This window comes from Syngnathoides biaculeatus, chromosome 7 (assembly GCF_019802595.1).
Source record: "Syngnathoides biaculeatus isolate LvHL_M chromosome 7, ASM1980259v1, whole genome shotgun sequence".
Lineage (NCBI taxonomy): Eukaryota > Metazoa > Chordata > Actinopteri > Syngnathiformes > Syngnathidae > Syngnathoides > Syngnathoides biaculeatus.
In genome coordinates, this window is record NC_084646.1 from 26,043,601 (window position 1) to 26,067,388 (window position 23,788).

Sequence of the window (23,788 nt, forward strand, 5' to 3'; positions counted from 1 at the left end):
GCCAGTGGGGAGAAAAGCTCCTTTCTCCTCCCCGGCAGCGGTGTGACAGCACGGGCCAGCCAGCCTCCTGCCCCAACCCACCTCCACGTCAGGTGACACGGTGGCTAACTGCGCCAACCAGCGATATGTCGCGGATCTTTTGTCACGTTCTGAGAGAAGAATTATGTCGTCTGATGCGGATGGAGCTTTTAATTTTTCCTGCTTTCGGAGAAGATGTTTGAGTTTTGTGACAATAGGTCTAGTTAGCTAACATTAAGAATCACAGCACACATTACATGCAGATAAATGTATTCTTTATATTGGACAAAAGATCACAGAGTGAAATAAAAATTCAAATGTGCACAGAAAAAAATGTACAGTACAGTTTGATTTGATACCCCAATATTATTGCATGTAGCTGAAAATGTCTGTGCACAAATCCACTTGGCTGAACCCGCCACATAGTCCAGAAGAAACCACTCTAAATATGTATGCCGCTTTACACAGCAGCGAGCAATATCTGCAAGATCGACAGTGTTCTCTAGAAAAAGTACAGGACATCAAAACAAATATGTATACTTACCAGCTCAAGTCATTCACTGTGAAAGGAATTAGTACTCCAGCGTACAATGATTTACACAAAAGTAGAACTGGTTGACAGGGTAAAATTACTGGCGCAGACATTAGATGAGAAACTGCTACAGACTACACCCAATAACGAATTTGACTTTTAGCGATCCATATTGACCATTTCGAGTCTGTAATTAAACTTTTGTGCCTATTTTTTAAATTAAGCGTCAACCGTTAGGAATGCTCTGGTATGGTCTAATTTTGACAAGTGCTTAATGTTTTGGTCTGGTGCTTTTAAGAAAAATATTAACAAGCTCCAACTTGTACGAAGTAGGTGCTTCTTCATTGCTTGACGAAGGCATGTGTTACTGGCATGCATAATTGACTTCACTTCTGGAGGACTGAGGGGAAGCTGCACTGTCTTGTTCCTAGAAGGTGAATGTCAACCAAACCATGTAATTATTAGTCGAGGAGGTGCATGATTGATATACAGTACTTCCTTCTGTGACTGTACATGTTTTTATGCAGAAATCAGTTTTGTGAACTAATGTATAATTTTCAAAAACAGTATTTGGAAAAGAATTTTTAAAATTATGTCCGTCAGCCAATTATCTTTTGTTCTTTTTTGTTTGACCTCTTCCACATTTCTATTACGATTTGACTTATTACAGTTAGTATTTAGCTGACATTGGATCATCCCCTCTCAAAGACGAAAACAAATGCTAAGTCTCCTATCGATTGTGTTATCAGCACCAGCTTTACAACAACACTATGCATAAATAAACGGTAAACTTTAACGCATCATAACAACAGAGCTCACACAGAAGTTGTAAGGAATTTCAACTATTTCAGGGTGGGCGTAATAATCAGAGTGTTTCAGTGAGTTGGGATGATTCAAGATGGTCACACAGAAACTGATGCATTGCCCTTCAGCAAAACATGTCTGATTGTTTCAGTAGATCCTGTATATTTCTCTTACATGCAGGCAGATGGTGGACTGACAAATTCTTTCAACTTGATTTGCCCTCAGGGTTGAAGGACTAAAATGAGCGAGTGTTATGGGTAATTACCGTTACCAACAGTATCTTGTGCACTCAGGGATGAGAATGATACACAGCAGTAGGGTATTGTGTTTTCTCGAATGTTAAAGCTGTTTAATACTCTTGTAGTTTTAGTTATCTCTTCTTTTAAAACCATGAGGGTGAGCTTGAACCTTTGAGTGAGTGAGTGAGTGAGTGAGTGAGTGAGTGAGTGAGTGAGTGAGTGAGTGAGTGAGTGAGTGAGTGAGTGAGTGAGTGTGAGTGAGTGAGTGAGTGAGTGAGTGAGTGAGTGAGTGAGTGAGTGAGTGACTAGGTACGCCTAGGACTGCTCATCATTCAATTGCAAGGTACACATAGACAACCACTCACACTCACATTCTATGATATATCTATCTAATTTATAGTTTTAAGTTTAACTTTTTGGATTGTGAGAGGCAAAAGCCACTGAACAAAGACCTGAGGTTCGAACCTGGGACCTCTCAAGTGTGAGACAGGCATACTAACCACCATTCTATATGGATACACTTTTCTCTTGCTCTCTCTCTCCAGCACCCTCTGAAAGGATACACCCTAAAATAATCATTAGACAACTGCAGCGTACATGTGAACAAACAACCGCTGGCATTGACTGAGCATTTACATACAGCCAATTTAGAGTCTTCAATTAGGCTCCCGTGTGTGTTTTAGGGTTGTGGGAGGAAACCCAAGTAAAAACCACGAAGGCACAGGGAGATTATGTAAACCCCATGAACGTGAGGCTGCATTAGAACTGTGAGGCAGATGTGCTTCCCAGTCAGCCATGTGAGATAGTTTGTTCCTCAATTTACCTTAAACTCACAAGGAATGACATTAAAATCATGAAACTGTGAGGCTTAATTTACCAGGAGCTCTAATTTCATGTGTGATGTGATGTCATGCTGCAATGCTGACTTCCTTCTCAACTCTTAACTGCATTCGTCCTTGTTTCTTATATACCTTCTTCAACTCCCAGCCCTCCTTCTATCAACCTTTGTCTTCTCTTATTCAGCAGGATAATGTTCCTTTGTTCTTTTGCATCAGGTTTTTTCTTCTCAGAGTTTGAACGAAGGCACTGTCATTAATGAATATAAATACAGGAAAGGACATTTGAGATCATAACTCGGTCACATTCACCAATACGTTTTATAGTTTTACTTGGGTTTTTATAAAAAAGCAAGTCACAGTGAGCTTTACTCATTGTTTTTAATTTGTTCTGCACTTACAGTGAAGAAAACAAGTATTTGAACACCCTGCTATATTGCAAGTTCTCCTGCTTAGAAATCATGAATCATGAAATTTGCATCGTAAGTGCATGTCCACTGTGAGAGAGATAATCTAAAAAGAAAAATCCAGAAATCACAATGTATGATTTTTTAACGATTTATTTATGTGATTCAGCTGCAAATAAGTATTTGAAGACCTGAGAAAACCAATGTTAATATTTGGTACATTAGCCTTTGTTTGCAATTACAGAGGTCAAATGCTTCCTGTAGTTGTTCACCAGGTTTGCACACACTGCAGGAGGGATTTTGGCCCACTCCTCCACACAGATCTTCTGTACATCCGACAGGTTTCTGGGCTGTCGCTGAAAAACACGGAGTTTCAGCTCCCTCCAAAGATTTTCTATTGGGTTTAGGTCAGGAGACTGCCTAGGCCATGCCAGAACCTTGATATGCTTCTTACGGAGCCACTCCTTGGTTTTCCTGGCTGTGTGCTTCAGGTCATTGTCATGTTGAAAGACCCAGACACGACCCATCTTCAATGTTCTGACTGAGGGAAAGAGGTTGTTCCCCAAAATCTCACACTACATGGCCACGGTCATCCTCTCCTTCATAAAGTACAATCGTCCTGTCCCATGTGCAGAAAAACACCCCCAAAGCATGATGCTACCACCCCCTTGCTTCACTGTAGGGATGGTGTTCTTGGGATGGAACTCATCATTCGTTCGAAATTATGACCAAAAAGTTCAGTTTTGGTCTCATCTGACCACAAAACCTTCTCCCATGACTCCTCTGTATCATCCAACTGGTCATTGGCAAACTTAAGATGGGCCTTGACATGTGCTGGGTTAAGCAGGGGAACCTTCTGTGCCATGCATGATTTAAAACCATGAGATCTTAGTGTATTACAGTCACCTTGAAAACGGCGGTCCTGGCTCTTTTCGGGTCATTAAAGTCCTTTCATGTAGTCCTGGGCTGATTCTAAGGCTCATTGAGACCCCATGAGGTGATGTCATGCATGGGACTCCACTCTGATTGAGATGTTTAGCTTCTTCCATTTTGTCATGACTGCTCCAACAGTGGACCTTTTTTCACCAAGCTGGTTGGCAATTTCTCCGTAGCCCTTTCCAGCTATGTGGAGTTGTACAATTTTGTCTCTGGTGTCTTTGAACGGCTCTTTGGTCTTGGCCATGTGTCAAGTTTGAGTCTTACTGATTGTTTGGGGTGGACAGTTGTCTTTATGCCGCTAATGACCTCACACAGGTGCATCTGATTCAGGATAATACACGGAGTGGAGGTGTACTTTCAAAGGCGGACCAACAGGACTTTGAGGGTCAGAATGCTAGCTGATACAGGTGTTCAAATACTTATTTGCAGCTGTATCACACAAATAAATCGTTAAAAATCCTACATTGTGATTTCTGGATTTTTCTTTTTAGATTATCTCTCTCACAGTGGATATGCACCTGTGATAAAAATTTCAGACCTCTCTATGATTTCTTAGTGGGAGAACTTGCAATATAGCAGGGTGTTCAAATACTTATTTTCTTCACTGTACCATGTCTTCATAATATTTTTGAATTGAGAACCAAAAAGCACCGCTTTTCGATAAATTACAAGGGGTGTAGCCTAGGAATCATTCAAATAAACGATTACATTGTGTTGATCATCATTGATTATCACAAGATCATTACATGTTGTTGTTCATTATTCATAATCATTCCAGAGGTTCAAAAAGACTTCAAGAGAATGAGTGGCAAAGGGCAGCCTTGGCCAAAGCCCAGTGAAAATGAATTTAACTTAGTGATGACAATGCAGACCACACTCATTGAAGAACAATCGAAATTCCCAAATCAGGGGGTCTGGTACCCTACACTCCCAAAGCATCCTCCATAGGTCTCCCCGATGGAGATGGTCAAATGCCATCTCCAGGTCTACAAAGCACACATAGACTGTTGGACGAACTCGCGTGCACCCTCTAGAACTGTGGTGAGTGTGTAGAGCCAGTCCACTGCACCATGGCTGGATGAAAACCACACTGGACCTCCAGAATGTAATTGGAACCCACCGATTGGGCCCCCTTCTTAATAATAGGCTCCTCCATCCCCGGAAAGCCAAGACAGTTGCACTAAAGAGACAACAGGAAACAGAGCTGGTGGAAATGAAGATGTTGAGGTTCTTTCTCGGAGTGAGCAGGTTGAGAAGGTTGATGGATTTTGTGAGGGAAGACGTGAGGGCTGTTGATGTTAGAGAGGAAGATGTTGGAGATAGTTTCACATGGAAAAAGGTGACAAGCAGTGGTAACCCCTAACAGGAAAAGCCAAAAATAAGAAGTTTTCAGGCAGAGCAACCAATTGGTGCAGAAATGATTCTACATGCATCTCTGGTAAATCATTCATAGTCATGTTAGTACTCCCACTACGCTAATACATGCTGAACAGTGTGACACCTTTAAGAAGAAGGTCAGTCACCCACTGACAGATATGCAAAGTGTCCTTCAGTTGCTTAGCCTTTTGAATATTTTCATCAGCGATCCACTTGTCTGCCTTGGTATTTGTGGATAGTTTTCGGACAGGCTGGGAACATAACAAAAACCCAGAAGGGTGGAATAATTCTTATTAATGTGAATTACATTCAGTTTATCTTATCATATATTGATTCAGTGTGACTTCAATTATGCTCCATCGTATTCAGGAAAACTAGGACAATCTGATAAAGTTCAGCAAATTTGAAGAAAAACCTGATTATGCTGGATGAGTCCAACAAATATAATCTCTCTATAGTGTTTTATTAATTCATTTGGGAAATCAGCCAACCATTGAAATAAAAAACAAACATGACTGTGATTCAGACATATTTGTCAGTCACGTTGCTGTATTTTACCTTGAATAGCTACTTGTCCTAATTAATTAATGTTATCTAATTTAATTAATTTTATGCATATTTTCAACTCCTTGATAAAGTGGGGTGTTAAGTTGTCATCTTCATGTACAGTACATAGGTCCATATAAAACTGAGAAGAAAATAGTCACTTTTTATGACTAGAAAAATAAAACGTCTGAGAGATTTTTCCACACACTATTAATGAGCCATTCATTGGAGGAGGTCCAATTTTGTGGCTTAATTTAAGTATAACACCCTTGTGAGGATAACTGGCTTGGAAAATTGATTAATGGAAAACGAATTAATCAACTAGCATTTTACTAAAATTTATTATGCTTGTCAAGAAAATTGTAGTTGGAATTGCCTGGACAGACAAATACTTAAATTATTTGATATGAGTACAAGTATAAAAGCACTGTCAATGGATGTTTTCGCTATTTTGAAAACATTTTCCACACCTTTTCAAAGCAATATCTGGGACTCAGTTTTCTTTTGCATTAATCAGTCGATAAATCATCAATGCCGTGAAAATCGTGACTGTACTAGTACGACAACTAACAATAGCTGGGGTCATAAAAAAAAGAACAATTAATATCTACAAATCAGTCTGCTCTCCTCTATACTAAGCATTACTCACAAAAAAAAATTATATAAATATATAATATATAGATTTGTATTTACACCTCTTGAAAAATAGTAGTAGTGCCGTCTATGCTATGAAAGTTAAATATAAGTGAGTACACATAGAGGTCAGTGCAGGGAATATAAAATGCTCACGGTCAGTCAATCGTCCATCATCATCATCATCATCATCATCTTCACCTATCGTTGTTATCCACAAAGAATCGATGAGTGGCTGAACTGTGCTCAAAGATTTTTTTTTAAACACTAAACAAATCCAGACAGAACATGGTAGTTTCTCAGTCCCTGAATCTGTCACTCAGATGTCAACGGGGTTACCACAGTGACGGCAGCAAGAGGAGAGTCGCCAGGCTCAAAGGTAGTAGCTCAACAGTTAGCACGCTGGCTGAACTTGTGACAGACACCTGATGAAGTCGAAGTAAAATGGAGAGAAAGGAAGGTAATAATGGATGAATGGCATAAATATATATATATATATATATATATATTATATATATATATATATATATGTGTGTGTGTGTGTGTGTGTGTGTGTGTGTGTGTGTGTGTGTGTGTGTGTGTGCGCGCATGAAATACTATACATATATCCCCTGCTTACCCTACCTACCAAATTTACATGAAAATAATGAAGGAGACAGTTTTAAAGGGTCCAACATGACTGACTGCAGCTGAAGTCCAGGGTCAAAATCCATAGTTGCATATTCTCTATTATGATGAGGATGTGAGGGATGGCCTACCAATGTTGGAGAGTTGAGATGAGGAGGAATGCGGTGATGAGGAGGATGAAGAACCACTCTGCCTTTCATCACTGGACTGTGACCACTGGATAAATCATCAGTGTCAATACCTAAGCACATAAATAGCCAAGGTGGACATAATTATCTGTCTGTTTAAGCAACTTCTTAGGTGTTTGTTCACTTGTACCACAAGGATGAAGAAAATAAGCATAAGCGTTTAAGGTCAGACATACAACAAAGTATACAACTCAGCTGACAACACAGCAAACATAAGCAAGTCCAAACCACTCCTCGTCTGCTGATTACAGTCATTTTCTTCACAAGTACAGTGTTCCATTTGTTCACCTCTGAAGGAGTGGAATACAAGAGATGCACTGTATATAAAAAGGCATTTTCCAGTAGTCAATTTTGATTGACTGTGTGGGTGATGTATTAATGTATTCAAAATTGTTTTTTGTATTAATAGATTAGTGGGCTTTGATAATGTAGAGGTTGACAGAGCCGGCACTCAGTCATTTTTTTTCTGAAGAGTGAAAATATTCGAGTCTGTCCTCAAAAAGGGACGACATAAACATTTCTAAAGTTTTTTTTTTCATACAAAAATACATTCCTGCTCCAAGATATGTAAGTTGGATGCAAAATTGTGTTACTCATTTTATCTTTATTTTGTTTCGTAGTATTGAACTGAAAATTCAATAAAAAGGGGCATGTGCAAGTCAATAAATTAAAATGTAAATATTTGTCCTCAAGGTCAATTGATGTTTTGCCTGAGCTCTCAGATGCTTGTCCTGAAATCTTTCCCATTCTTGTTTGATGTGGAGCTTCAGGTGTTCAACCGTCTGGTGTCTCTTTTGTCGTATGATACACTTCATGTGCCACAACATTTCAATGGGACACAGTTCTGGACTGCAGACAGGCCAGTCTTATACTCATACTCTTTTACTACAAACCCATGCTGTCTTGCTGAAATAAACAGGGGTTTCCATGAAAAGATGTTGCTTGGATTACCTGTATGTACCTTTCAGCATTAATGGTGGCTTCACAGATGTGTAAATCACCCATGGCATTGGCACTAACACAGACCCATAATATTACGGATGCTGGCTTTTGAACTTTACCTCCATAACAGTCTAGATCAGCAGTCGGCAACCCGCGGCTCCGGAGCCTCATGCGGCTCTTTCATCCTTATAATGCGGCTCTGATTGGCTTGGGAAAATAAATTACTAAAAAATTTTTTTTTGTATTTAATTGAAGTGCGTTTTATTTGTGTTAGTTTTTATATTATTTTAGTTCTAAATTTGAAGATTGTGATCTTGAAATATTAAAATATTAATTAAATTATTTGATATTATTTTTTCGTCGCTCAAAATAGACGTCACACTGCGGAAGCGGGTATACCCGCTGAAACGCCGTCTATTTTGAGCGACTTTCAAGCCCGGCAAAGCCAATGGAGAAACATGCTGCGGTAAAGTAGTAAAAGTTTTTTTTTTCTTCATTTTAGATGTGCGGCTCCCAGTGTTTTCTTTTCCGTGGAAACCGGGTTCAAATGGCTCTTTCGGTGTCAAAGGTTGCCGACCGCTGGTCTAGATGGTTCTTTTCCTCTTTGGTTCGCCGCATGCAATGTCCACAATCTCCAAAAACTATTTCAAATGTGGGATCGCCGGACTACAGAACAATTTTTCACTTTGCATCAGTCCATCTTAGCTCGGGCCCAGTGAAGCCGTTGGCTTTTTGGGTGTTGTTGACGAATGTCTTTTGCCTTGCATAGTAGACTTTTAAGTTGCATTTGCTGATATAGCTTCAAACTTTATTTAGTGACATTGGTTTTATAAAGTCTTCCTGAGCCCGAGTGGTGATATTCTTTACACATTGATGTTCGTTTTTGATGCAGTGCCACTCGAGGCAACAATGGTCATAGGCATTCAGTGTTGGTTTTGGCCTTGATTTCTCCAGATTCTCTGAACCTTTTTATGATATGATGGACTGTAGATGGTGAAATCCCTAAATTCTTTGCAGATGTACATTGAGGAACATTGTCCTCAAACTTTTGGACTATTTTCACATGCACTTGTTGACAGAGGTGAACCTTGCCTGGTCTTTGCTTGTGAATGACTGAGCAATTCAGGGAAGCTCTTTTTGTCCCAAGTCATGGCATCTACCTGTTCCCAATTTGCCTGTTCACCTGTGGGATGTTCCAAACAGGTCTTTGAAGAGAATTCCTCAACTTTCTCAAACTTTGCCCACCTGTCCCAGCTGTTTCGGAAAGTGTTGCAGCCATAAAATTTCACACATGGCTGTCACACATCTGTTTCAAACTTTCAAATTTCAAGGTAATGATTATTTGCTACAAACAAAGTTGATCACTTTGAACATTAAATATTTTGTCTTTGTAGTGTTATTGATTAGATATTGGTTGAATATGATTTGAAAGTCATTGTATTCGTTTTTTTTATTTATGTTTAACACAACATCCCAACTTCATTGGAATTGGGTTTGGATAAATTTACTGTATTTTAAACCCAATACAAGAGATGGAGGATTTTTTTTTAGTCTTGGTAAGAGATATTCTTTATTTAGAAAAAAATATTATAGCAAGTACAATCAACTGGCTCAGTTGAGCACAAACCTCTCCCAAGGTGGAAAAGTGTCCATCAGTCTAGCACATTTGCACTATCGCTCTTTAAACAAAGGTGCTTGGATTAAACAAATATTGTACTCTACGAAGAGTGTCACGATACGGGCCCAAATGCACGACTCCAGAGACAGCAGACAGTACAGAGGAAACCTTTATTCGGTCCGAGGTCTGAGATCAGGTAGACAGTCCAAACAATCCGAAGTACCAGTACGGATGGGCTTACGAGGGTGGTCAGTGGACAGGCGTGGGTCGGTGCACAGAGATCAGAAGTCAGGAAAGCAGGAGTGCGGGAACGAGGCATCAAAAGCAACGATCTAGCAGAGTATTAGTCGTCCCCCGGGTCCTATATGTACTGGGTCTAATCCATGGTCATGAGGCGCAGGTGTGCGCCTTCTGATTAGCTGGCCACGCCCAGCCCGGGCTGGAATCCAGGAGCATGACAGTACCCCCCCCTCAACGGCCGGCTCGGGACGGCCCAGGAGCATCAGGGTGAGCCGCGTGAAAGTCCCTGATGAGGGAGCGGTCCACGACGAAGCGGGAGGGGATCCAGGAGCGCTCCTCCGGGCCATATCCCTCCCACTCCACCAAGTACTGGACCCCCCTTCCTCTGCGGCGGGAAGACAACAACCGGCGCACAGTATACACCAACCCACCGTCGACCATGCGGGGGGGTGGGGGGGACTTGAGCGGAGGAGCCAGCGACGACGTGCGATTCGGGCGAAGTCTGCTGACGTGGAACGTCGGGTGCACCCTCATCGACCTGGGCAGTTTCAACGAGACGGCGACCGGGTTAATAACTTTGGAAACCGGGAACGGGCCAACGAACCTGGGAGCAAGTTTGCGGGATTCCGTCCGCAGCGGGAGATCTTTGGTGGAGAGCCACACTCGCTGTCCCACTCTGAGCTCAGGTGCGGCCCTCCTCATGCAGTCTGCTGCGGCCTTGTAGGCGCTGCTCATGCGCAGCAGTGTCCTCCGAGCTGCTTCCCAGGTCCGTTTGCAACGTCGCACCACAGCCAGGGCCGACGGAACTGTGGATTCTCTGACCAGTGGAGGAAACAGGGACGGAGGATACCCATGCACGACATGGAGTGGAGCCATACCTGTTGAAGCAGAGGGTAGAGAATTGTGGGCATACTCCACCCACTTGATGTGCTGGCTCCACGTGCTCTGGTCCCTGGATGCCAGACATCGAAGACCGGTCTCTAATTCCTGGTTAATCCTCTCAGTCTGGCCGTTAGACTCTGGGTGATGACCCGATGTCCGACTTGCTGAAGCGCCGATGAGGTTGTAGAACTCCTTCCAGAAACGGGCGCTGAATTGCGGACCCCTGTCCGAAACGATGTCCTGGGGTAGGCCGTGGTAACGGACGACCTCATCTAATACCAACTGGGCTGTCTGCTTGGCCGACGGGATCTTCGGAAGCGGCACGAAGTGGACCATTTTGGAAAAACGGTCCACTATGGACAGCACCACTGTGTTCCCTTGAGAAGGCGGCAGGCCGGTGACGAAGTCCAGCGCGATGTGTGACCACGGACGAAAGGGGATGGACAGGGGTTGCAACTCACCAACAGGCCGTAGGCGGGAAGTCTTATTGGCAGCACACACCGGGCAGGCGTTGACGAACTCCCTTACGTCCTTGATGAGGTTAGGCCACCAGAACCTTTGTTCGACCACTGAACGTGTCTTCGCCATACCCGGGTGGCAGACCGTCTTGTTGGTATGGGCCCAGTTGATGACGTCTCCCCGCAGAGATGGGATGACGAACAGGTGGCCCGACGGACAATCCGCGGGTGACGGTGTCTCTCCCAAAGCCTCCTTCACCCGCGACTCGATCGCCCAGGTGAAACCGGCCACGAAGCACCCCGCTGGCAGGATAGTAGCGGCGTCTGAATCCGTGCGCCCTCCCTCGTGGATCCGCGAGAGTGCATCCGGCTTGCCGTTTTTGGAGCCTGGGCGGAAACACACCTTAAAGTGGAAGCGGGTGAAAAATAGGGCCCACCTGGCCTGACTGGCGTTCAACCGCTTCGCGGTCCTCAGGTATTCCAAGTTCTTGTGGTCCGTGTAGACCACGAACGGAACTTGCGAGCCCTCCAGCCAGTGCCGCCACTCCTCCAAAGCGCTCTTGACCGCCAGCAGTTCCCGATCTCCCACATCGTAGTTGCTCTCTGCCGGGGTCAGCTTCCGAGACAGAAACGCGCACGGGTGGATCCGACCGTCTCTGGGATTCCTCTGAGACAGGACTGCCCCGATTCCTGAATTAGATGCATCCACCTCCACCAGAAACTGGTTATCTGGGTCCGGAACAATTAGAACGGGCGCAGCAGTGAAACTTGCCTTTAGTCTGCTGAAGGCCTCCTGGCAGATCCCGGACCACGAGAAAGTGGTGTGTGGAGAGGTGAGCACATGCAGAGGAGCGGCCACGGAACTGAAGTTCCTTATGAACTTCCTATAAAAATTAGCAAATCCCAAAAACCTCTGTACTTCCCTCCTGTTGGCGGGGGTGGGCCAATGCCGCTCCGCATCGACCTTCCCGGGGTCCATGTGTATCTCTCCCTCGGCCAGGACGAAGCCCAGGAGGGACACTGATGCCCGATGGAACTCACACTTCTCCACATTAACGTACAATTGGTGCTGTAGAAGACGCTGGAGCACTTCTCTGACCTGTCGAATGTGAGAGGTTAGATCTGCCGAGAAGATGAGAATGTCATCCAGGTATACAAAGACTGATCTATTCAAAAACTCCCGAAGCACGTCATTAATGAAGTTTTGAAACACAGCCGGGGCGTTGGTCAGTCCGAAGGGCATAATTTGATACTCGTAATGCCCCGTGGGAGTGTTGAAAGCAGTCTTCCATTCGTCACCCTCCCGAATCCGCACCAGATGATATGCGTTGCGCAAGTCCAACTTGGTGAAGATCCGGGCTCCTTGAAGGAGTTCGAAGGCTGTAGCTATCAAGGGCAAGGGATACCTGTTCTTGACCGTGATGTCATTCAATCCCCTGTAGTCGATGCAGGGTTGCAAGGTGGAATCCTTCTTCTTAATGAAAAAGAACCCCGCGCCGGCTGGTGAGGATGACGGTCGAATAAGTCCTGTTGCCATGGACTTCTCGATGTACTCCCTCATCGCCTGGTGCTCCGGTCCTGTCAACGAGAACAGTTTCCCTCTGGGGGGTGAGGTACCCGGGAGGTGTTCGATGGCACAGTCGTAAGGCCGAGCTCGTGCTCTAGACTCTGAGAAAACCTCCCTCAAATCATGATAGCACGAGGGTACTGTGGCTAATTCAGCCGCGGTGCTAAGCTCGGCCACTTGGATCGCTCTATCCTCCCCGGCGACGCCACACTGCTTGTGACAGTCCTCACTCCAAGCCCTAATCCGACCCGTGACCCAATCAATGTGCAGATTCTGTCTCTTGAGCCACGGGCTCCCCAAGATTATGTCACAGTTACATGAATTGAAGACGTGGAAACTTATACGCTCTGTGTGCCCCTCCGGAAAGTCCATACGTATAGTTTGCGTGCGGTGTGTTACACGGCAGAGGAACTTGCCGTTGGCGGCATACGCAACCCGAGGACGCTGCGTGGGGAAGGTTGCCACCCGCAACGCTTCGACTATCCGCGGGTGTATGAGGTTCGCCTCCGAACCAGAGTCAATGAACACGGTCACTTCGCAGGAATAAGCCTCTGTCCCGACTGTGAGGTGCAACAGTGATCGCTCCGTCTTAGCGCCAGTATACCGCACACTCACCGGCGTCGAGATCCCACTGTGCGTTTCGGCCGGGTCGGACAGCGGGCGATTAGATGTCCCAAACGGCCGCAGTAAAAACAGCGTCCCTCTCGTCGCCGACGTGAGCGCTCCTCCGCTGAGCCGCCAAGCCCCTCCACTTGCATGGATTCCGATGAAGCCGACAACACGGGTGGCCGGGAAGCAGAAGCAACCGGACTGAGACTCTCCCTCTCCTCCTCCCTCAGGCCCTCCATCTGCCTCTGCACGGTGAGGCGCTGGTCCACCTTGAGGGCCAATGCGATGAGGGAGTTAAGCGAAGGCGGAAGATCCATGGCAACGAGGTGGCAGCGGATCTGTGGGGACAGTCCCTCGTAAAACGCGTCATGGAGGGCTTCCTCATTCCAACGGCAGCCCGAATCCGGAACTCAATGGCGTAGTCGGACGCGCGGCGACGTCCCTGGCGAATTGTCATGACCGAGGACGCCGCCTGGCGTTCCGGAGCCGCGTACAGGAACACCTGGGTGAGCGCGCAGACGAAGCTCGCCCATGAGCGGCAGGTCTCCGAGTTACGGCTCCACTCGGCGGTGGCCCATGCCTCCGCCCTCCCTGTCATGTGGGAAATGACGAAGGCGATCCGGGAGCGGTCCGTGGGAAATGCGGACGCTTGCAGCTCAAAGTGGAGATCGCACTGCGCCAGGAAGGGCTTGACGTTACCGACGTCGCCTGAGAACCGCTCTGGTCGAGAGAGCGGAGTGATGGCGGCACGGGGAGGCACAGGAGCGGCCGTGCTAGCTTGGGAGGCTAGCCACGGTTCCAGCTGGGCGCAGAGCTCCTGGATCTGGTGAGTCATACCCTGGAGAGCAGCCTCTTGCTCACCCAGGCATTTGCCCTGCACTTGCAGCACACGGCGAATGGCTTCAGAGTCAGCTGGGTCCATGTTCTGGCTAGATCGTTCTGTCACGATACGGGGCTCAAGGGTGGACCCAAATGCATGACTCCAGAGACAGCAGACAGTACAGAGGAAACCTTTATTCGGTCCGAGGTCTGAGATCAGGTAGACAGTCCAAACAATCCGAAGTACCAGTACGGATGGGCTTACGAGGGTGGTCAGTGGACAGGCGTGGGTCGGTGCACAGAGATCAGAAGTCAGGAAAGCAGGAGTGCGGGAACGAGGCATCAAAAGCAACGATCTAGCAGAGTATTAGTCGTCCCCCGGGTCCTATATGTACTGGGTCTAATCCGTGGTCATGAGGCGCAGGTGTGCGCCTTCTGATTAGCTGGCCACGCCCAGCCCGGGCTGGAATCCAGGAGCATGACAAAGAGTACTGTTACGTGATAAAAACATAGCAAGTAAATTAAAATGTAATCATCCAAGGAATTACTCAAAAGTAAGAAAGAACACTGTAAAAAATGGTTTATTACACAACTTTTGAGAAACAAAAAAAATCACAAAATAAAATTCATTAAAACAAGTATGATTCAGAGATTGCTGAATAATATCACTTGATCTCAATTGGTAAATTGTATCTTTGTAAAATAAATTATGAATAATATCTTTATAGAATCAAAAAAATGCCACATTGTTGAATTATCTCACAAATTGATCTGATCTGAAAAACGTATGAATAAATGCTGGAGCATCATTATTAGGGGTCATACATAAACTAATGTGTTTATTTTTAAAAAAGAGTCAAATTAACAATTACATGTATCGGCCTTCTGGGTCAATTCTTGTGGTATTGCAAGGTGCACTTGCCGGACTTTGGTGCAGGCACAGTGGTTTCAGTTCCCACCAATGGTCATCTGTGTCTGTATGTGCCTTGCGACTGACTGGCAACTAGTATTCTTTATCCCTTATGTAACAACAAACCAACATTGAAAAACATTACTTTCAAGTGAGACATGCACCAGTGTAATAAGAATTCTAATTACAGTAGTAATCATATATTATCTTTTGTGTTTGCACCAAACCAGGTGGTAACGTTGAATCTCTTTGAATAAACCCTCTCACTGGTTTAGATCTTAGCAACAAGCTTGTAAAAGCCACATGTAGCAGACAAAAATGACTTTAGATGAGTTGATGAACACTGTCACAGATCACACATGATGTAGTTAAGAATGTCACTACAAGAGTAATGAGAAAGGAGGAACTTCAACATTGAGAAAATAACTGAAGCAATTGAGTTCATTTTATTTGTCGACTACAGCCTCCAGGTGACTTTAGTTCGCGCCAGCCAAGTTTCTGACTTGCATATTAGTTAACACCTTCATTCTGGCACAGCTGGCATCCCCAGGGGAGCTGGCATGAAGGTTCAAATGAAGGACAGCAGTACTTGCTACAAAATTTATTCGGATTCAAGAGGACAGATGGTGGGAAGAAGAAAACACCTATCCAGCAACTTGGCTGTTCCAAACAAATGATTATTTACTCTTCACTAGTGATTTTTAATGAAGATTCCCCAATACTGAAAAAAAAAAAAAATGGAAAGACAATGCTCTGGTGAAAGCAAGGCTTCCAGGTTGGTGAAACATGGCCATTTATCAGAAATTTAGTGACTCACACGAAATATAGTAATCCTTTACAAAGACACATTTAAAAGTTTGAAGAAATAAGCTTGGTTGCTGAAAGAGAAAGTAATACTGGCAAAAGTGAAATGTGATGTTCAGATTATATAAAACACAAACAGAACCGCTTACAACGTTATGACCACGTGTACATTATAATAATATCCAACACAACAGTTTTCATTGTTTTTCAAAACAATAAATTTCTATTCCATTTTGAACTAAAATGTTTGATCTATAAATTATATCTCATTAAAAATAGTCAGTGATGGTAGAGTAGTAGCCTGACTTAGAGCAGGCAGTGTGGGTTCACTTCCTAGTATATGAGTCTTCATATTTTGGGGTAACTCATTCACTGCGGCCACCATTCATGTATACATAGCAACTGAGTGAGTCCATAAGATGCGTTCAGGACACTCTATAAATGGGAGGGAACGTGTTCTATGGTTCCATCCATCCATCGTGGGGCGTGCCCAGAAAACCTTACAGGGGAGGCGTCCGGGAGGCACCCGGAACAAATGCCCAGCCACCTCATCTGACTCCTCTCAATGAGGAAAGAGCAGCGGCTCAACCGAGCTTCCCAACCTATCTCTATTGGAGAACTCGGACACCTTGCAGAGGAAACTCATTTCAGCCACATGTATCCAGGATCTTGTTCTTTCGGTCACGAGCTGAGGAACGTGGATCAACTAGTAAATTAAGAGCTTTGCCTTTCGACTTAGCTCCCTCTTTACCACAATGGACTATTACAAAGTACGCATCACTGCAGACGCAATGTACAGGCGCCAAGCCGAGGGACAATCAGTATAATCACACCTGCTCGGTGCCTCTCGCCATGGTTGACTCCGGAGTGGAAAAAAAGTCCAACCTCTCTCAAGAGGACTGGTACCAGAGCCCAAGCAGTGTATAGGGCGAGTCCAACTATATCTTTGAAACTGTCATAATATGGAATTGATTTTACTCTTTAATCATCATATAGAATAAATAAAATATTGTGTTAATATAGTCAGTCAACCAGAGCTTTGAGAAAATAATTATCAATGTCCTTTCACCATTATTCCTGTGTTGCATGTTTTCGTTTGAAGATAAAGGACAAAACTCCTCTTTGTTCTTGTTAGTTTATTTGCTCTTTGTTCTGAATGTCGTACCAGGGTAGCACCGACTGCCGGAGACAAATTCCTTGTGTGTTGTTAGATACTTGGCCATTAAATTTGATTCTAATTCTGGACTGAATGAGTGCGAACAATGGGGATATGAAAGTATCTTTGAAGGAAATACCCCATCAGCAACATCCATCCATCCATTTTCTGAGCTGCTTATCCTCATAAGAGTCACGGGAGGGCTGGAGCCTAACTCAACTATATTCAGGCAGGAGGCAGGGTTCACCCTGAACTGCTTGCCAGCCAATTGCAGGGTACATGGAGACAAACAACCATCCACACTCACAATCACACCTATTGGCAATTTAGACTTTACAATTAGTGCACATTTTTGGGATGGAAACCAAATTCACACAGGCACGGAGAGAACATGCAAACTCCACACTTACAATTGGAAATAATTAAGGCCTTGCATGAATAAAGATTCTATACACTACATTTTCTTTTAAAATTTGTACACTCAAAAATGCGATGGCCAATACTGTCACGACCCATCGATACGGAGGTAGGACCCAAATGCAGGAGTCGGGATAGGTAATTCGGGAAAAACGTTTATTATTCCAAGGTCGGGGATCAGGCAGACGCTCAGGTGCTGCAGCGGTAGTCAGGACGTCGGGCATGGAAAGCAGGTCCGCGGGCAGGCAGGAGTCGGTACACGGAAGATCGATCAAAGAAGGCAGAAGTGTCAAAGGAATCAGGCTTACGGGGTCGGTCGGAGAACAGGCAGAGGTCAGTACACACGGGTTGTCGATCAGAGATACGGGAGTGCAGGAACGGGGCATGAGTTGCAACGATCTGGCGCTGGACCAGTCGTCCCCATGGTCCTATGTACACCGGGGGAACCCGCACGGCCAGGGCTGGACTAACAGGACCATGACAAATACAACTAAAGTTGCTGCAATAATTGTGGAATAAATCTTTTGTTAAAACTGTCCTGGAAATGTTCTGATACACCTCAAACATGAAGATATACAATCGGGCATTGATCCAGGTAAAGATTATGCACAGAGCGCTACAGTCTACCGAGTGTCATTCTAGTTGATGGACCGAAAGTTAAAATGAAAAATGATAGCTGGGGTGTCTGTAACTGTGTGCAGGATTGAGTACATCTATCCATTAATGCTTGATATCAAATGGATGTGGAGTTTTGTCCAATAGAGGACTAATTATATCCCGATTTTGCTCTCAATTCATACGTTGGGCATTATCTTGCTTTTCCTAAAACCCAGACATCAACAAACCTCACAAACATACACTCAAAGCTGACCTTGAAAGGTGTCTGAATAGGCTAGCATATGGTTTTGTGAAAGTGTGTGTGTGTGTGTGTGTGTGTTTGTGTAAGTGCATGTGTGCGTGCGTGTGCGTGTATGCCTCTGTGTATGCATGTGTGTATGTGCAAGCTTGTGTGGTGTGTGTTGTTTTGTAAATGTATCCCGAGGATTTCTCGCTGAATCAGTGATGGGCATTTCATTACTCAAGCCTCAGTTCCTCTGAGAGGAAGTACATTTGGACGAATGCACACACTCACCAACATAAATAGAGCAGGCGGTAGTTGCAGATGATAGGGCATTTTACGTTCTTGAGTAATGGTCAGAATGAAGGATTTTAAAAGGGCAACAAGAGAAAGAGGTAGAGAAAGAAGGAAAGAAAGAGAAAACTGAAATGTAAGAATGTTAAGTAACTACTACTTCACTGCTTGGACTTTGGACATGAATTGTCCTCTGAATTTCAATTTATGGTACATATATTCTTGCTGTGATATTTCTGTGTTGCTGTTCATCAAATTAATTCAACCAAACAAACATGGACCACTAGAAATCTAAAACTTCTGGAGTTTTAGGCTCAATTCAATTTAGATGGTGTCTTGAATGTTTCTCTTTTGCAGAATAATTAAGAAAACTGTCTTGCCTTTGTGGGATTATACTTCATCGATCCCACTTTTACTGGACAAGGTATGTACAGATGATGGGAGGGGGGGTGCATTCTTATTAGGAGGTAGACCAAACAAAGAACTTGCTTCTTATACACAGCAATCCTAAAGCAAAGTGAGCACACTTCAGTGAGTTATGGAATAAGGAGAGAATACACATTTAAAAAATACATAAAGCCCTAGAATGGTTAATATAAAAAATGTTGTCAATTCAATGAGTTGGATTAATCATAGGTTTCCAAAATAATAACTTATTTGCAGAAAAAAATACATAGTTTTCTTCTAAGAACGTCCATTTCAATTAAAGTTTGGTGTGGTCAGCACACTCACTGTTGTATTATGTATCCCAAAATTAGATCATGTGAAGGTCATACAGTTATGACACACTGTCCCCACTTATTAATTAACTTGAATGAAGAAGAAAGATGAAACATGCAATTAGCATTATGAGCCCTATTTTCATGAACAGTGGAAACTCGATGCTATGGACAGTACAACTGTGCACCAGAGGTGGGTAAGACTGGTTTTGATAATGCATGCATGAATTTTTTATCAACTTTCAGTCACCAAATTGACACTCCGTCGGTGCATCTCCAAGAACATTTTCATTTTTCCTGCAATGTGCCTTGATTTGAGGATTTTTTTCTCAAGAAATGTGTTTATTCCATTCCTACGGTGACTGAGAAGTGCAAACACAAATACAAAAGCCAGTGGTAGTGAAACAATGAATGTCTGTCAACCAACCAACAAATCTGCCCTAGCAGTAAGATGCCAACAAGCTGGTTAAACCAGGGCTTGGCAACCTGTGGCACTTTAGCACCACCCAAGTGACTCCTTGGAGCTTTTTCAAAAATGTATGGAAATGGAAAACGATGGGAAAGAAAAACAGATTTGTTTGATTTAATGTGACTGTAGGATTACAAACATGACACAAACATTATGAATATTTTCCAATCCTATAAAAATCTGGGGAATATATGTGTCATAGCCTGCCACCTGCACTTCTTTGAGCTCGCTGTGGCGGGCGCCTGTCGCATATAAACCAATGGGTGTGTGATGGGCCATGGATCGCAAAGGGAAAAGAGAAATCTAGCTGAGGAGAACAGAGGATTCAACAGTTCTCGAACCTAGTCATTTGCTTTCTGTCATGATCCTGCCGCTCCAGCACGAGCTGTGCGGGTGCCTGCCTGGGTGCGCTGATTGGGGCGCACACCTGCGTCTCATGCGGGCTGATTAGACTGTGTATTTATATCACCCCGATGACGATTGGTCCCCGCCAGTTCGTTGATCTTCATGTCCCGTTCGTGTGCTCCGGTATCCCTGATCGAACCTGTGTGTACCGACCTTCGCCCATTCTCCAACCACCCTTGTAAGCCTGACTCCTTTGATACTTCTGCCTGCTTTGATTGTTCCCCTGTGTACCGACACCTGTCTGCCCGCTCACCTGCTCTCTTCGCCCGACGTACCAACTACCGCTGCTGCACCGGACTGCCTGCTCGATCCCCGACCTCGGCATATAATAAACGTTTCTCCTTGAACTACCTTGCATCGTCCGAGTCCTGCATTTGGGTCCTACTCTCGTTCCGATGGGACGTGACACTTTCATTCCCAGCGCGGAAGGTTTGCCTACATGTCTGCTTTGTCATGAGAAGTTGTCTAATATCATAAAGAGCAATATGGAAATATATCTCTAAGGAAGGCATGTTAAATTTGCTCCCGACTACCCAATTGGGAGTGAAAAAGTCACTCACCAGAAAGCCCAGCTTTCCAAAAACCACAAATGGAGCAAAACTGAAAGCATTGCAACACCTGAGAAACTTGTTTGAAACATGGAATGCTCTTCCTGACAGTAATGTGCACATTTCGAAAAATATGCATTTTGGACTTGTAGCTATCTTTGACATTCAGATATTCGCAGACATGAACTACGGTACATTAAATCCAAATACTGTACAACAACCGCCATAGATGATCACAGATGAGAGCTTGCAGTAATATTTCAAGATTAAAGTTACATCGTGCCCAATATTGAGAAACTGTCCAGTGATGTCTAAAAACAGAAGTCACATTCACTGGGTAGCAATGCAATTCTGTCATAGGCACATATTTAGCAACAAAGTCTCAGTGTTTATAAAGTGATTTCTTTTGTTCAGTATACAGTATTTGGAATAACAGAGGGATGTTCAGTTTTTTTGCCCAGGTCTGAGGATGGCTGCAATGTTTTGTGCGTGACAAAAGACAACGCGATGCTGCTTTTTACCCTGCTTTAAGTTACTTGGCATTTATTGAAAACCAAAGCGGATAGGACACAGAAATAAAAATTAAACAATTTTTAATAATGTACTTTACTTTTTCAAAAGACTGGTATTTATTAATTAAGCAGGTTGCGTTATAATTGCAGACTCATTTATCATAGTCATGAGCAATTGTAGCCCATTCATTTGTCTGTTACCGCCATTAAGGAGAAAGACTGCATTATTTTATTTTATTAATTGAAATGAAACTGGCTTATTTTCATAGTACTGTACTTAACTTTTCAAACGACTGCTGTTTATTTTTTCTAACTGGAGACTGTTTTATTACACTGTTCCCCAGAAAAGAGAAAAAAGAGGACCATTTTATTTCCATGTGGTCTGAAATTAGAGGAGGCATATTCCATTTTTTTTTTATCTTCAAAATAAATATGACAATATGATGCTGCAGGAAAAATTAACACTTAATCATGAATGCTCATTATGTCATGTGGATAGTGGGTTAATATACAGTGAAGAAAATAAGTATTTGAACAACCTGCTGTGCTGCAAGTTGTCCCACTTGGAAATCATGGAGCAGTCTGAAATTTTCATTGTAGGTGCATGTCCACTATGAAAGAGATAATCTAAAAAGAAAAATCCAGAAATCACAATGTATGATTTTTTTAAAATGATTTATTTGTATGAAACAGCGCAAATAAATATTTGCCTGTCTATCAGCTAGAATTCTGACCCTCAAAGACCTGTTAGTCTGCCTTTAAAAGTCCACCTCCACTCCATGTATTATCCTGAATCAGATGCACCTGTGTGAGGCCGTTAGCTGCATAAAGACACCTGTCCACCCCATACAATCAGTAAGACTCAAACTTGTAACATGGCTTAGACCAAAGAGCTGTCCAAAGACACCAGAGACAAAATTGTACAACTCCACATAGCTGGAAAGGGCTACGGAGAAATTGCCAAGCAGCTTGGTGAAAAAAAGGTCCACTGTTAAAACAATCATTAGAAAATGGAAGAAGGTAAACATGACGATCATTCTCAATCGGAGTGGAGCCCCATGCAAGACATCACCTCGTGGGGTCTCAATGATCCTGAGAAAGGTGAGGAATCAGCCCAGGACTACACAAAAGGACTTAGTCAATGACCTGAAAAGAGCTGAGACTACCATTTCCAAGGTGACTGTTGGTAATACACTAAGACGCCATGGTTTGAAATCATGCATGGCACGGAAGGTTCGCCTGCTTAAACCAGCACATGTCAAGGCCCGTCTTAAGTTCACTAATGACCATTTTGATGATAAAGAGGAGTCATGGGAGAAAGTTTCGTGGTTAGATGAGCCCAAAATGGAACTTTTTGGTCATAACTCCACTAACCGCGTTTGGAGGAAGACGAATGATGAGTTCCATCTCAAGAACACCATCCGTACTGTGACGCATGGGGGTGGTAGCATCATGCTTTGGGGGTGTTTTTGTGCACATGGGACATGATGACTGCACTGTATTAAGGAGAGGATGATCGTGGCCGTGTAGTGTGAGATTTTGGGGAACAACCTCTTTCTCTCAGTCAGAGCATTGAAGATGGATCGTGGGTGGGTCTTTCAACATGACAATGACCTGAAGCACACAGCCAGGAAAACCAAGGAGTGGCTCCGTAGGAAGCATATCAAGGTTCTGGCATGTTCTAGCCAGTCTCCAGACCTAAATCCAATGGAAAATCTTTGGAGGGAGCTGAAACTCAGCGACAGCCCAGAAACCTGTCTGATCTAGAGAAGATTTGTGTGGAGGAGTGGGCCAAAATCCCCCCTGCAGTGTGTGCAAATCTGGTGAACAACTATAGGAAGCATTTGACCTCTGTAATTGCAAACAAAGGCTAATGTACCAAATATTAACATTGGTTTTCTCAGGTGTTCAAATACTTATTTGCAGCTGAATCACACAAATAGATCATTAAAAAAATCATACATTGTGATTTCTGGATTTTTCTTTTTAGATTATCTCTCTCACAGTGGGCATGCACTTACGACGAAAATTTCAGACCCCTCCATGATTTCTAAGTGGGAGAACTTGCAATATAGTAGGGTGTTAAAATACGTATTTTCTTCACAGTTGACACAGCATGTGTTGCCTTCATCATAAAGCTCAAATAAGAGTTTAGATTTTTCTTTTTGCGGCTCTAGCCAGATGAGGTTTTTTGTTTTTTGCTCCTATATGGCTCTTTCAACACTTTGGGTTGACGACCCCTGGATTAAACAGTTACTTTGCTACCCATTACAGTTGTTGTCAATGGAAATACAAACAAATTACCTAACATAGTCGACGTAACAAAACTGTTCACATAGAAATAGGGCGGAAATTAAGAACATTCACAGTATCCAGTAGTGTGCTCTCAGTTGACAGTCACTCACTGTGTTGAGACTTTTTTGTTTAGCTATATA

The 23,788-nt window shown here is 43.7% G+C and overlaps 1 protein-coding gene across 7 annotated transcripts in view; it reads right to left on the bottom strand.

Moving 5' to 3' along the window:
* Window positions 1-276: 276 nt before the first annotated feature.
* The window catches only part of LOC133504019 (glypican-5-like), a 68,418-nt gene continuing 44,906 nt past the window's right edge, over window positions 277-23,788 (bottom strand). For 3 of the 7 annotated variants that reach the window (XM_061826130.1, XM_061826129.1, XM_061826134.1), the window contains 2 exons: window positions 7,090-7,199; window positions 2,926-5,134 (listed from right to left, as the gene is read on the bottom strand). In XM_061826130.1, the coding sequence (XP_061682114.1) occupies window positions 4,628-5,134; window positions 7,090-7,199 (617 nt within the window). In that variant the 3' untranslated portion in view covers window positions 2,926-4,627. The other 4 variants (XR_009795883.1, XM_061826132.1, XM_061826131.1 and 1 more) reach the window with 4 other exon arrangements.